Genomic DNA, 12,281 nt, shown 5'->3' on the forward strand with positions numbered 1-12,281 from the left:
GAAATAAAACACAAAAAATGTCCTTTAAAAGATAAATAAAAATTCTGATGAGCATTTTTTTAAAGGACATACATATTTTTGACAATTTGATTTAGACTTTATCTAGCTGCAGCATAAATCTTTGCTACAGCTGGGTTTTACTGTGTGTACTAAATCTTCTGTAGTGTATTCTAACTGGCTCTTAAATCAAGTATTTAAGTGAGTGAAGAACATTATATTCAACCAATGGTTTCATGTTGGATTTATTGCATAATGAAGAACTTTCAAGGCATGTTTAGAGAATCTTTATTTTTTGAGTAAGTTGGTCAAAGATAATCTGGCAGAAGCTTGTTGTTGAGGTCAACTCCAACAGCTCCTCTATATCCTATGAATCTCAAAAAGCCTTATGTCCGTATCGTACCAGATTGGAGGATCCACATTCCTTCAAAGAACAGAAGGAAGAGTGAAAAAAACAGTTTCAGCAGCCAAACTGAAATCCACTGTGAATCTACATCAGGTATGTTTACCGTAGGTAGATGACTCCCCACATGTAGGTCCGGAACCACATGGCAGTGCCAGAGTTGGCCTGGTACTTCCTGATCAAGATGGGGTGAGGGACTGGGAGGAGGCCGACCAGCGTGCCGTGCTGCAGGAACTTCAAGATCTCCGACTCATCTGTTAAACCCCTGAAGATAAAACAAAACCTCCTCATTTGATCCAGCTCTAACCAATTGGAACATCTCAGATTTAAGAATCAAATTCCCAAAACATCAACTCTTTGCTTATTTGTAATTTGAGCCATGCCAGAATTTACAGCAATCTCTTGTAAATCAGTTAAACTATTAAATCCATCTGGCTTCTAATTCAAACTTTTCTCCTACTTGTCGATGCAGATCTTCTCCACCTGAGGGACCAAGACTTGCAGAAGCCGCATGATGGTTTGCAGAGGAAGTCTAGATTTCCATGACAACATCTAACAGGAACAGGTAAATAAAGCATAAAATCACCTGACAAAAACCAACAAGCAGCGTAAATAAACATAAAAAATAAAAAAACCTCTGACCCAGCCTGAATTAGCGGTCCAGGCGGCAGTAGATGAGACGCTCGACATTCGGCTTCTTGACCTCGTGAAGACCTGATGACAGGATGAAACTGTGAGAAAGCAGATAAATAAACAGAGTGGGAGCAGCAAGGCATCTGCTGTACCTCGCTGTCTCTTTCTGAGTTGGACTCCGTGTCGCTAGCTCCATTGATGGCACCGTGGTGAGGCGGTGTTGCTGGAGAGCTTGAACGAGGCAAGGCAACCATTGTTCCGTCTTCGCTTACCTGAGACTTCTCCGTAATCTTATCAATTCCTGAAACAACATGAGCTGTTACTTCCTGGATGCCTGACTGGAAATCCGTGGCCTGACTTGAAAATGGAAGTTCTCCATCAAACCTGACTAGTATTTTGAAGAATTTTGGAAACAAGAGGGTACAAACATTTCAGTAGATATGTAAAGTTTGTAGAAGACATGCAACAATGGCCTTGAAGTTGTGATTGCAGAGTTTCTAAATAACCTCAGGGGCTTTAAATACAAATGCAAGCCACACTTTTCAGACACACACAAAAAAAGTTTAAAACCCATGTCTCACTAATCTTCCAACGTTCACTTTAATTTGTTGCTTCTAGTGCTCTAACTTGCCTCTTTTTGTTCATATTACTTTAACATTTGTCCATTCTTTCACAATGTTTTTCAGACTCCAGTTAGCTTGGTTACATTTTAATTTACACTTTTATGGTTGGTTTATTATTTTGTTCTTTTCAGATTACAGGTCCCAGCGTGGCAGTTTTTAGCTTTCCATTATACATTTCTTTGGTGGTTTGTTTTGTTTTTAAATAAATTTCTGTCACTAGAGCTTTTCTTGGGTTATTTTTTTTTTTTGCCATTTTATTTCACCTTCTCATTTGTCAAAGTTGCAAAAAGAAAAGAGTATTTTAGAACTTATTAACTTATTATCTATTTCTTCCCCACCTGGAGTGGCCTCTAAGGTGGCTTTGAGTGTCCCGGGCTCAGCAGGTGCAGCAGGTCTGGAACCCTCCATGGACTCGCCATCTGTGGAGTTTAGGCGGGAGATCCCAGACTTGTTCTTCTTCTTCTGCAAAGTTTTCTGAATGGATGCCTCATCCGTGGGCAGGTTGGCTAGCTGGTGGAAAACGTTCCTCTTACGAATGATGGCGTACACTAGGTTGAAGTTACCTGTGGGGAAGGTTTCAGACGTCAAAATGTTGCCCTAAATGCAGCTGCACTCACAAGATCCCATTGTTGTTCTAACCGTCAAACTGATATTGGATGATGTTGTTGAAGACCTCCAGCAGGAAGAAGACCAGGTTGTGGTTCTGAGGTGCAGATAGGAGGTACCAGGGCGTGGAGAAGGCCTCCAGCAGGTGGAGCAGCTTGTTGGCAGCCACCATTGACAGGCTCTTTAGGTAGGGTGAAACTACAGAGGTAGAAAATGTGCTTACATCAACTCTCCACTAAGGGGCAGCATTGTCTACAGGCATACTTACTGTTTACAATTATGGTGAGCAGGCAATCAAACAGAGGATGGAGACGCTGGTGTCCACAGGTAATTATTTTGTGAAAAATCTAAACAAGAAGGGACACAAATATGACTCTTGGTACTATTGAGAGCGTATTATAATCTAAAGCTGAAAAATACAAAAAATAATAATAATTTGTAGACTCTGCCAGTTTGTGTGCAGCTTCAGTGAGCTTTTCAGATTTCAAAAGAAAACCAACCTTTTAAGCATGTTCTTATATTTTCTGTTTTAATGTTGTGAAACATTTGTAAAGCACAGGTTGTTAAGCTTTAGCAGGTTGACAATCTCTTAGTCGAGTAAAGTAGGTCTCTCACCACTATGAGCAGGTCTGCGTGGGTTCCTGTAAAGACAGGAATGTCCATGGGGACACGGAGCGTGTACGGTTTATTCAGTCGAACACCAAAGTTTCTCTCTCCGCTCAGCAGCAGCAGGATGAACACGCCAATGTGCATGAGGCCCACGCAAGCTGCACACGCACACAAACATGAAGGGCTTTTTAGAAGTTTGTGCGGTTTACCCTTACCTCAATGTCTGTGTACAGAGATGTATTTTTATTTTTATTTTTTTTGCTCAGATGTCACAGAAAGCGTCTCACACTGATCTGCTCTGGCATCGTTCAGGTAGAACAGGATGGGAACCAGCATCTCCAAGACGTCGCTGCTCTTTAGGACGAAGAACAGGAATTTCTGCAACATGCAGAAACAGTCATGTTAGTGAGTTAAAGACAGGTGCTCTGTTAGGTTCTACCAAGACATAAAAAGTTACACTAAAAAGTGAAAAGAATGCAATTTAAAAATGCAAGGAGCCTCGCACTTTGTTAAAATCGCAGAACTTCCAGAACAGAATTAGCAGCTCCTGGTGGAAGTGGATCTTCTTGGTGGATCGTGGAAGGTACGTCTGGATCAGAGGGTTGTTGAGCAGCTGAGCAAAACCTCGGAGGACGAAGCTCAAATCCTGTTGAACCAATACAGATAATATGTTAAAGCTTCCAATCAGAAATCTTCTATTTGTGGATGAAACTGAAGGTTTACAGTTTAGCACCTCCTCCCTGTGGATCCTCGAGAGGTAATTCACAAAGAGGTTGTCAGGTCCAGCTGGCTGTATATTAAAAAAAAAATACCGGTGTATTAAAAAATTTGAATTCTTCATTTTAACCTATGCACTTATTAACAGGATTTTCTGTTGACTTATGTTAAAGGATTTGAGAGATTGACAATAAACTTGCAGAAATAGGTAGAACTAAGTCATAATCTTCTTTCTTTTTTTTTTTAGCTGTGTTGATACTTCTTTAGTGTTACTTTTGACATGTTTCTTTCACATTGTTTGCTGCATAGTTTAGAGTATAACTTTTTTCCAGCAAAATGGCAACAATAACATTTATCCATCATACTTCTAGTTCCTCAGATGGATTGGATGAGGAGGAGTCCAGCGCCTGGAGGGCAGCGCTCACAGCTGACCCGGTCTCGTGCTCCAGGGTGACGATCAGAACCTGCAGCGCCTGCTCCACCAGCTGCTCTCGGTAGTCTGAGAACAGCAGATGGTTGTACGGGATACCGTATCCCACCGGGTCATAGGAACAGACCACGTTCAACAGGGATGTGAAGAGCGGCAAGGCATGTCTGAAGCAACGGCACACAGATAATCCTGGTGTTTACAACAGAGAATCTATAAACTGAAGAGATTAAGAGATGGAAACTGTAAATGGTACAAGACCAAGATAAGTTGTTTTTCGATACAGGAGAAAAACGGTGAAGGTTCTGGAGTGGAAATCTCAGCCTCTGGACCTTAACATTATTGAGTCAATTTGGGGATATCTTAAACATGCAGTTCATGCAAGAAGAGCTAAGAATATAAAAGAACTGAAGGACATTTTCCAGGAGGAATTGAAAGTTCTTTGCATTTTTACACTTAAAACCACTAACTGTTTTTACTGCACCTGCAAAAACAATCCACTAGGACAAAATAAACAAAAGCAATCAGATTTCTTCTGGACTGTAGTCAAATAAAACAAATGGTAAATGCTCCAAAAGCACATATTTACGCATAAAATATCTTGATGTGGCTTTTTTGAGCCATGCCAACCTGTTTTCTGCAGAACAGAAAAAGGAGACCCAGGGGTTAAGCACTTGGTTGTCAGACGAAGGAGAAAGATACATGGCTTCAGAGAAGCAGGTGAGAAGCAGCTTCAGCAGCTCTGTCCTGAAAACACACAACAAATCTACCATCAAAACAGCAGTCAGAAAAATTACAAAGTGGGGAAAAAAGCAATAATAATTAAATAACACATTACTAAACTTACTAAATCCCTGTAGTGCTGAGCAATGTAGCAGATTTATATGAAAGCAATCAGTTTAATGGTTAAGGACTGTTAATAATCTCTAAACTAATTTCTTACAAATTGCCTTATTAGTTTATACTGACTGTGTGGGTTCATCTTACCCAAAGCAAAATTTTAGTGCCTTATTTCCCCCCGGTTTAAAGTGAAAAATATCCATCACTTGTTTAGGAAAGCAGCTAAACAGATAAAATGCAGCTCTCAGTCTCACCTGTTTCGGTCATGGATGTAATTTGGGGGAGGCGACTGAGCAAAGCCCACCCCGGCCTCCCAGATGTACTCACAGCTATCTATGGATCGCATTTCCTCTGAGGCATCCTGGAGCAAAACAAGAGTTTTAAAAATATATATAGTTAGAGATATATGCTGAAGTAATATGTGAAAGACGATTCTCTAACAAAGGTACAGTGTTCCTTGTGACATCTAGTAACAAACCAGATTTGATCACTGAGAAGAGAAAATCTGTCATTACGATATTATTTGGCAAAAGTGCTGTTATGATAATTAATTGTGGTATCATCTTTCTGTCATACTCAGTCATAACATGAAATAAAAGTAGGTCTAAGAAGGTTCTGCATTTGGACACTTGGTCCACGTTAATCAGCAAGCAGAATGAGCCGAGTGCACTCTGCTGACATTATCTGGCTTTGACACCTCGGCACAGATAACTGCAGCTTTAAGAATAGAAGCGATGAGGTGTTTCTGTAAGTTATCTGACAAAAGGGCACACAGCCGCATGCTGTATTAAACTTCTCCAGTGGCACAACAGAAACAGAAACTGTTATGCCACCATTATGCTGTCCAATAAGTGAAACCTAAAAAACAAATACTGTAAGTTAATTTATACCAAAATAAAAAAAAGGCAACAACCTGACACATGACCTGAGAGATGAATGATCCATCAATTTAGCCGATTCAGTTCATTTAGACGTTCAGAATGGCAACATTTAAGCTAATATATCTCTAAAGGAACTGCCTTGTTAGAGTTAAATTCTCATTTATTTTCAGTTAAAATATTAATTCAACCCTTCACCAACTCGAACCACAATTTTTAAATAGGTGTTATTTGTTTCCCTCTTTTTTCATGTTGGATCCATAAACAAAACATTTTCCACTCCAATTGCATATCAGTTTATTTCCTTTGATGGTTTAGTCTTATTGATAAATAATACAGACAAATAACCACAACAAGGGAAAATTTTTACTAAAAGTGTGCATGTAAAGTTATTGTAATTATAAGACTTAATATTAGACTTTTTTATAGAGATAGTGGTACTGATCCCCCACACAGTCCAGCTGACTCTTATAAAATGACACCTGATCAAACCGAAATATCTATGACATAACTTTCTGCTGGTAGATAACATTATATATCGATCATGAGTATACTTGACAGAAACTGGCTAAAAAGGATGACCAAAGTCCAAGCCAAATGTTTAAACACTTGGCTTGAATCCTTGAGAAATCTTGACCAAGACCACTTTTCAAGAAATTAGGAGGGTTTGAACACTGGAAGGCAAATAAGACACTGAATCCAATTTAAGTAGTGTTTTTTTTTTCTCCAGAAAAAAAAACACTGACCTCCAGGTGAACAAACACTGACGGAAAAGTGAAAACTTTATTTTCTCCCCACAGCTTCCTTTCAGCTATTCTTCATGCTAGGTTGACCATAGAGGCAGGTGGGAATAAACACTGACCACTTCCTCTGATGGCAGCACAGATCACTTCCCCAGTCTCTAAAATGTTTGCAGAGCTCAGTTAAGACGTGTCCACCAAGCTCAAATACGGCCACTCCTGCCTGCCTCCCTCTGCGCCATGGAGTCACTCATTAACTCCAGCAAATCACCTCAGAGGATTGCATGAAGGAGATAACGGCACAGACTTGTACCACAGGAAGGTTAAGAAAACAAGACCTGACACCTTTCATTAGAGAAAACGCTGGCTAGCTCCGTTTTCCTACCTGTTATAGGTATGATGTCCTGTAAGTAATTACCAAGGAGTTCAGAACAACATGTCTGAGATCATTTTATTTCTGTGTGTGCAAGTTAAATATCAAATTTGTCCATCACACCAGTTTGGAGCAATAGACGTACCAGCCTTAGTTGGACACAGCACAGTAACACACTTAATGTTACCAAGGATTTAAGAGAATGTTCAACTCTGCCTTAATCTGTAATGACCGGCTATAAATGTTCTTCTTTCAACTCACTGACCGGGTTGTTCTTCTTGTGACTCTGAACGGTAAAATCTGGACAGAAGAGCAGGTCAGCGATGGTGAGCAGCAAGGATTCAGCCAGCGGCCGAGCTTCATTCTCATCAGCATCTTCGTCCAAACTCTGCAACACAAATGCAGCATTTGAAAACAACTCTTGCAGGTTTTTATAAAGACATAAACCAAGAAATGTGCTTCCGACTGAGCGATTTTCATCTTTTTTCCCTCTGACTGGTCAAAAACTAAAGAACCGTAAATTTTTCTGATCAATGAATGCACCATACTCAAGACAGCATTACTCTTTGGTGTGGTTTTGTTTGCAGAGTGAAGAGGACTCAGTTGTATCAGACAAAAAAAATCTACAGTATATATGGTTTACTGACCAATTAAAGAAACTTTTATTCTGGCTCATCTTTCACTCCTTGTATTTACAGATCTCCATCCCAAAATGTAGTTTCACACTCACCAGGCAGACATTTAATTTAAGGTTCGATTGGTTTTGTTTCTTGAAAATAAAGACTTTTTCTGCATAACTGAATTCATTGCAAGGAGCCCATCAGCCTTTTACGCCTGCAGCAGCCCTTCTTCTCCTCAGTCCCATACTTTCATTAACAGACATTCAATCCCTCCTTAACTCAACCATTGGCAGGTAGACGGTGGGAGATACAATATGGGCAGTGTTTGCACCAGGGTCCCCAGTTGACCAGGTAACCAGAGACTCAGCAGCAGGTGGGCGGGGTGGGAGAGGAGGAGAGGAGAGAGAGTCCAGCTTTGGATGGAGACCTTTGCATCCACAGCAGCAGTGGTTTTATCTTACAATGCAGGATAAGCTCTGAAAATCAAAGAGCAGCATCTTTTCTAGCCAGGCCAGATTATTGTAGCTGAAGCAATCAAAGGGCTACAAACTGTGTGATGGAAGGATAGCTAATAGGTCGAACACTCCTGTCTGCGGACAGAACGGATTTCTCCGGCAGCAGCTTCCACAGATTACATACCAAGAATTAACCATATGTACCTACTTAACTTGAAAATATCTTTGCAAGTTCAAAAAAAATATATGTATTTAAGGTTATTAAAGCTAAAATATCCAGAAAATGTCATTTAGCTCTTTCTTCAACTTGAGTATAACTGATAAACCTCTAAAGAGTAAAAAGAAAGGTAAACTGTCAGAGTGTCAGCTCCTTCAGGCGATGCGTCGTACCCCGGATTTTTTCGTGCCAGGAATGGTGGACCAGAAGAAGCCCCTCCAGTCAGCATCCTCAAAAATGTACGGCAGGATTCGGGTGAGAAGGCGAGTGCAGCTCAGCACGATCTGACGCTCCTTCTCCGAGGGGCAGCCAGAGTCGGCACACTGAACCAGCCGCTCCACTGCCTGGACACAAACCACGTCAAACATGTAAATTAAACTATAAAGTTCTCTATTGGAAGAGTTAAATTAAGTTATTTTTATTAAAAAGATGGCAGAACATGTAGATTACCGATTGTAACAGAAACTATTTAAAAAAAATAGAGGACATGAATGCAATTTTGACCTAATATATGTTAATGGATTCTTCAAAACAAGCTAAGATTTGAAGAAAAAACACAAAAACAGCAAAAATTGGCTTCTTAGATCGTTATCTGTATTTTTCTAATTTTATTGATAACTTGTTTTGTTGATTAACGAGTGGTTTCTCCTTCTCCCATCTTTTTTTTTTTTTCTCTTTTAAACTGACCTCTTGAACTCCTAGTGTGGGAATAACAAACACCTGCATTCCTTTGTTTCCGACTGTATCCAGGATGAACAATACAAGCAGTCAAGTAAAACACAGCAAACCTGGCTGTCTGTAGGAACTACCTTGTAAACCAACTCTCTGTGTTTTAGTGACCAATTCATTCACTACAAAACTCAATGCATTATTTTCAGTCTGAGTCTCTGAGAAGGCTGAGAAGATTTTCATTTTATTGCAGATTTAGATCGAGTAAAGGGTGTTTTAGATGTAGACCTCATCCTTCAGCCTCAGCCAGGGGTCAAATATTTCAGTGGGAAGATCAGATTAGAGGTTGGATGATTAACAAGGGAGAGTTGGCTGCAGTGTCTGCAGGCGTGATCACGCAAAAGGGACAACATATTCACAACAAACCAACTAAGCTATTGATTTTAACCCTTTTGATACCGTTACCCTGTTAAAAAAAACATAAAAAATGACATGCTTTGTAATTAGAAATACAGTAGTTTCACTTTTAGTGGTACAGGCTCCTAAATTAGAGTGCTTGTCCAATAGAATGCATTTCTCATCTGGCATGGTTACTGGCGTCCCCTGATAAAAAATGTTAAGAAAGCCTTAAAATGAATCACTATCTAAACTTGGTAACCACAAGGTTGTCAGTTTTTGCAGTAGAGCTCCAGCAGCAAGTTTTAGAAATTTTTGTATGTTGAGAATATGAATTTTTCCTCTCATTAAACCTTGTTTGTCACAGTTGGAGGTGTTTTAAACATTTGAAATTATAATTTTACAAAGTAAAAAAAAAAAGGTATTAAGTATTTTCAGAAAGTAATTTTTTTGACTTCTGAAGATTAACAGTGAAAGGACAACTTGTCTTTCCCATTTTGAAGAAAGAAACCAGTTCCATTAAATGTTTGAGGAACAGAAATTCACTTAAATCTAACCATGTGATATTGCTAAAGATGATCTAAATAAGACATTCTGAGGAGGACAGGTTACCTTGTAGCACAGGGTTGCTAGGTTGGATGGAGACTCCTCTCTGACAGCTCGGATTTCTGCTGCGGGCACCAGAGCAAAAACATCCTGGACGGCGATGGAGCACTCGGCCCAGAACTGATCCCAGAACACGTTGTCTGTGGCTTCAACAGGCTGCAGTACAGGAAACTTTGTAAAGTGTTTGTGTGCCCAAGTTTTCATTTTCATAAAAATGTTCACCAGCTATGCAGCACCAATCATGCAGACATGGTATTCACAAAACTGCTAATAAAAACACACTTATAAACCCAGCTAGATTGAAGTAATTTTCACTCAACTTAGAAGCTTGCATCTGACAAAACATTCAAAAAGTTCTGCTAGTAATGCAGCAATTAAAAAATCTATTCTTAGAATTTATGACTAAGTATGTTTTCACTGGTACTTTATACTTTTATACTTTTTTTAATATATATGACTGAGATAATTTATAGGTGAAATGTTTAGTAAATGTGCAAAAAAAAAGATGATAAATAAACTTTAACAGATAACAGCAGTTGGGATGATCTCAAATAATTTTTTTCATGAAGTAAAGACCAAAACGTTGATTTTATTTTTCTGAGATTTCGATTCTACCTTAAAATAAGAAATGGTCAAGGTACAATTTCTGTAGACCTTAGCTAATCCAGTCTTCAGCCAAACACATTTTCATATATTAAAGTTGCATTAAACAAATGATGCAAAACTGGCAGAATGATGGGTTTACTTCCGCAAAACAGTGCAAATAATAAAATCATAATTGCTCCTTGTCTTAACTTCCTATCCTTATTTCAAATCTAAAAGTGTAGTTACTAACGGTTTGTTTCCACTCCACTTGTGATAATAAGACCTGCACCTGACGCTACCATCTGGCACACCAACTTTTATCGTCGTAAGCAAATATCGTTCAGAATCACGTTTTTCCCCCCCTTTCGCGTTCAAGAGTTTTATTACGAAGAAAACAGAAACAGACCTGAGTTTTGGTCGTCAGCTGGATCACCGCTTTCCTAAAGTGAAGCTTAGTGTCAGCGTTTCCCATTTTTTTCTGTGTCCAACAGCCGCGTCCTCCTACCTGCGGATTCTGCTGATAATTTCTCCTCATCTCAACTCAGAGCGCAGCGCAGCTGGTGCGTTCATTAAAACTCGAATTTTACAAGTCCATGTAAAATTGTAAAAGGGAAGACAAGAAACTATACTGGGGAAAAAAAAGGCTAACTTACCCGTGTTAAGATAAACATTCTAAGTTTGCAAATACAAAAAATATTTAGGATACAATTTTACAGGAAAAATTGCAATCTTATTATCTACGGAAATAAAATAAAAAACAACATAAATTTTAAAAAGATAAATACCAAAAATCAAACAATTTTTAGCCAGAAAAGGGACATGACGTGTTGAGAGAATATTTCTTTCTCATAAATAAAAGCCATACATAATTCAAAATTTTAATTGAAGTAAAAACGAACATACAAATCAATATCAGCCACGTTCTCAAAAGAAATCTAAACAACAAATAGAAATATAGTTTAACCATAAAGTATAAGTAGACTAAATAAAAATAAAACACTTATATCAAAAGTAATGATATTGCTTCCAAATATATGCATTGAATTGGTAATAAACCGCCGTTGCTTCAATGGCAAACCTAAATCAAATGTTTCATTTTTTTTTGGGATAATTCTGACTGTCCCTGAAAGCAGCACATGCTGAGCAGGATCCAGATGAGCAAACTTCCGGGATACTTCATGCACATATTTATCTTCCCGTGTTACCATGTGACTCTCCTGGTAAACTCTCTACAGATAAGATTTACGTCATGATGACCTGTATAAATAATCACTGTCTGCACGATCATCTCTGAATGCAACATTACAAAGAGAGATTTTTTTCCTCTCCTTGTCAGTTCAACTGCAGGTGAATACATTTATGAAGTGGCCACTAGATGGCACCATAAGGTCACCAAGCACAACAGCCGGTGGAGATAATCAGCAATGAATAAAACCACTGATGTCCAGCCCCCTATAATTGATGCATTTATGACGTTTTTATGTTTTCATGACTTAAAGCACATTGAACTGCATTGCTGCTGAAATGTGCTATACATATAAACTTGATAGGTTGACATTATATCCTATAAGTTCTGACTTTTGAACAATCACTACAACAATACACTTTGGTTTAGCAGTACACTTTATGTGTTGAAGCAACTATTGTATGTTTAATACAAGCACAAATTCTATAGAAGGGAGTAAGTAAATATTTCCCAAGCTTTTCTAAAACAACACATACACTCAATCAATTTGCAATTAAAATTGTTAAATTGTTCAGTAGATTTTGACCAGTTTCCATGTACCTGCTGAAGAAAAGCTTTGCAGCAGCATGACGCTGCCACTACCATGTTTTGTCATGAGATTGGTGTGTAATCCACCACACATAGCGTTTTGACTGTAAACC

The 12,281-nt window shown here is 38.8% G+C and overlaps 1 protein-coding gene across 1 annotated transcript; it reads right to left on the bottom strand.

Annotated features, from left to right (window-relative positions):
* Nucleotides 1-268: 268 nt before the first annotated feature.
* hid1b (HID1 domain containing b) lies at nucleotides 269-10,992 on the bottom strand. The gene is made up of 19 exons (XM_008437184.3): nucleotides 10,801-10,992; nucleotides 9,816-9,965; nucleotides 8,312-8,482; nucleotides 7,112-7,234; nucleotides 5,110-5,216; nucleotides 4,646-4,762; nucleotides 3,954-4,182; nucleotides 3,605-3,661; nucleotides 3,377-3,517; nucleotides 3,159-3,249; nucleotides 2,878-3,029; nucleotides 2,531-2,609; nucleotides 2,296-2,460; nucleotides 1,995-2,219; nucleotides 1,186-1,334; nucleotides 1,043-1,114; nucleotides 861-952; nucleotides 507-665; nucleotides 269-421 (listed from the first exon to the last, which is right to left on the bottom strand). The coding sequence occupies exons 1-19, from the start codon at nucleotides 10,927-10,929 to the stop codon at nucleotides 358-360; spliced, it is 2,472 nt and encodes an 823-aa protein (XP_008435406.1). The 5' UTR covers nucleotides 10,930-10,992; the 3' UTR covers nucleotides 269-357.
* Nucleotides 10,993-12,281: the final 1,289 nt, after the last annotated feature.

The sequence above is a fragment of the Poecilia reticulata genome, chromosome 19 (genome assembly GCF_904066995.2).
Source record: "Poecilia reticulata chromosome 19, P_reticulata-male-v2, whole genome shotgun sequence".
NCBI lineage: Eukaryota > Metazoa > Chordata > Actinopteri > Cyprinodontiformes > Poeciliidae > Poecilia > Poecilia reticulata.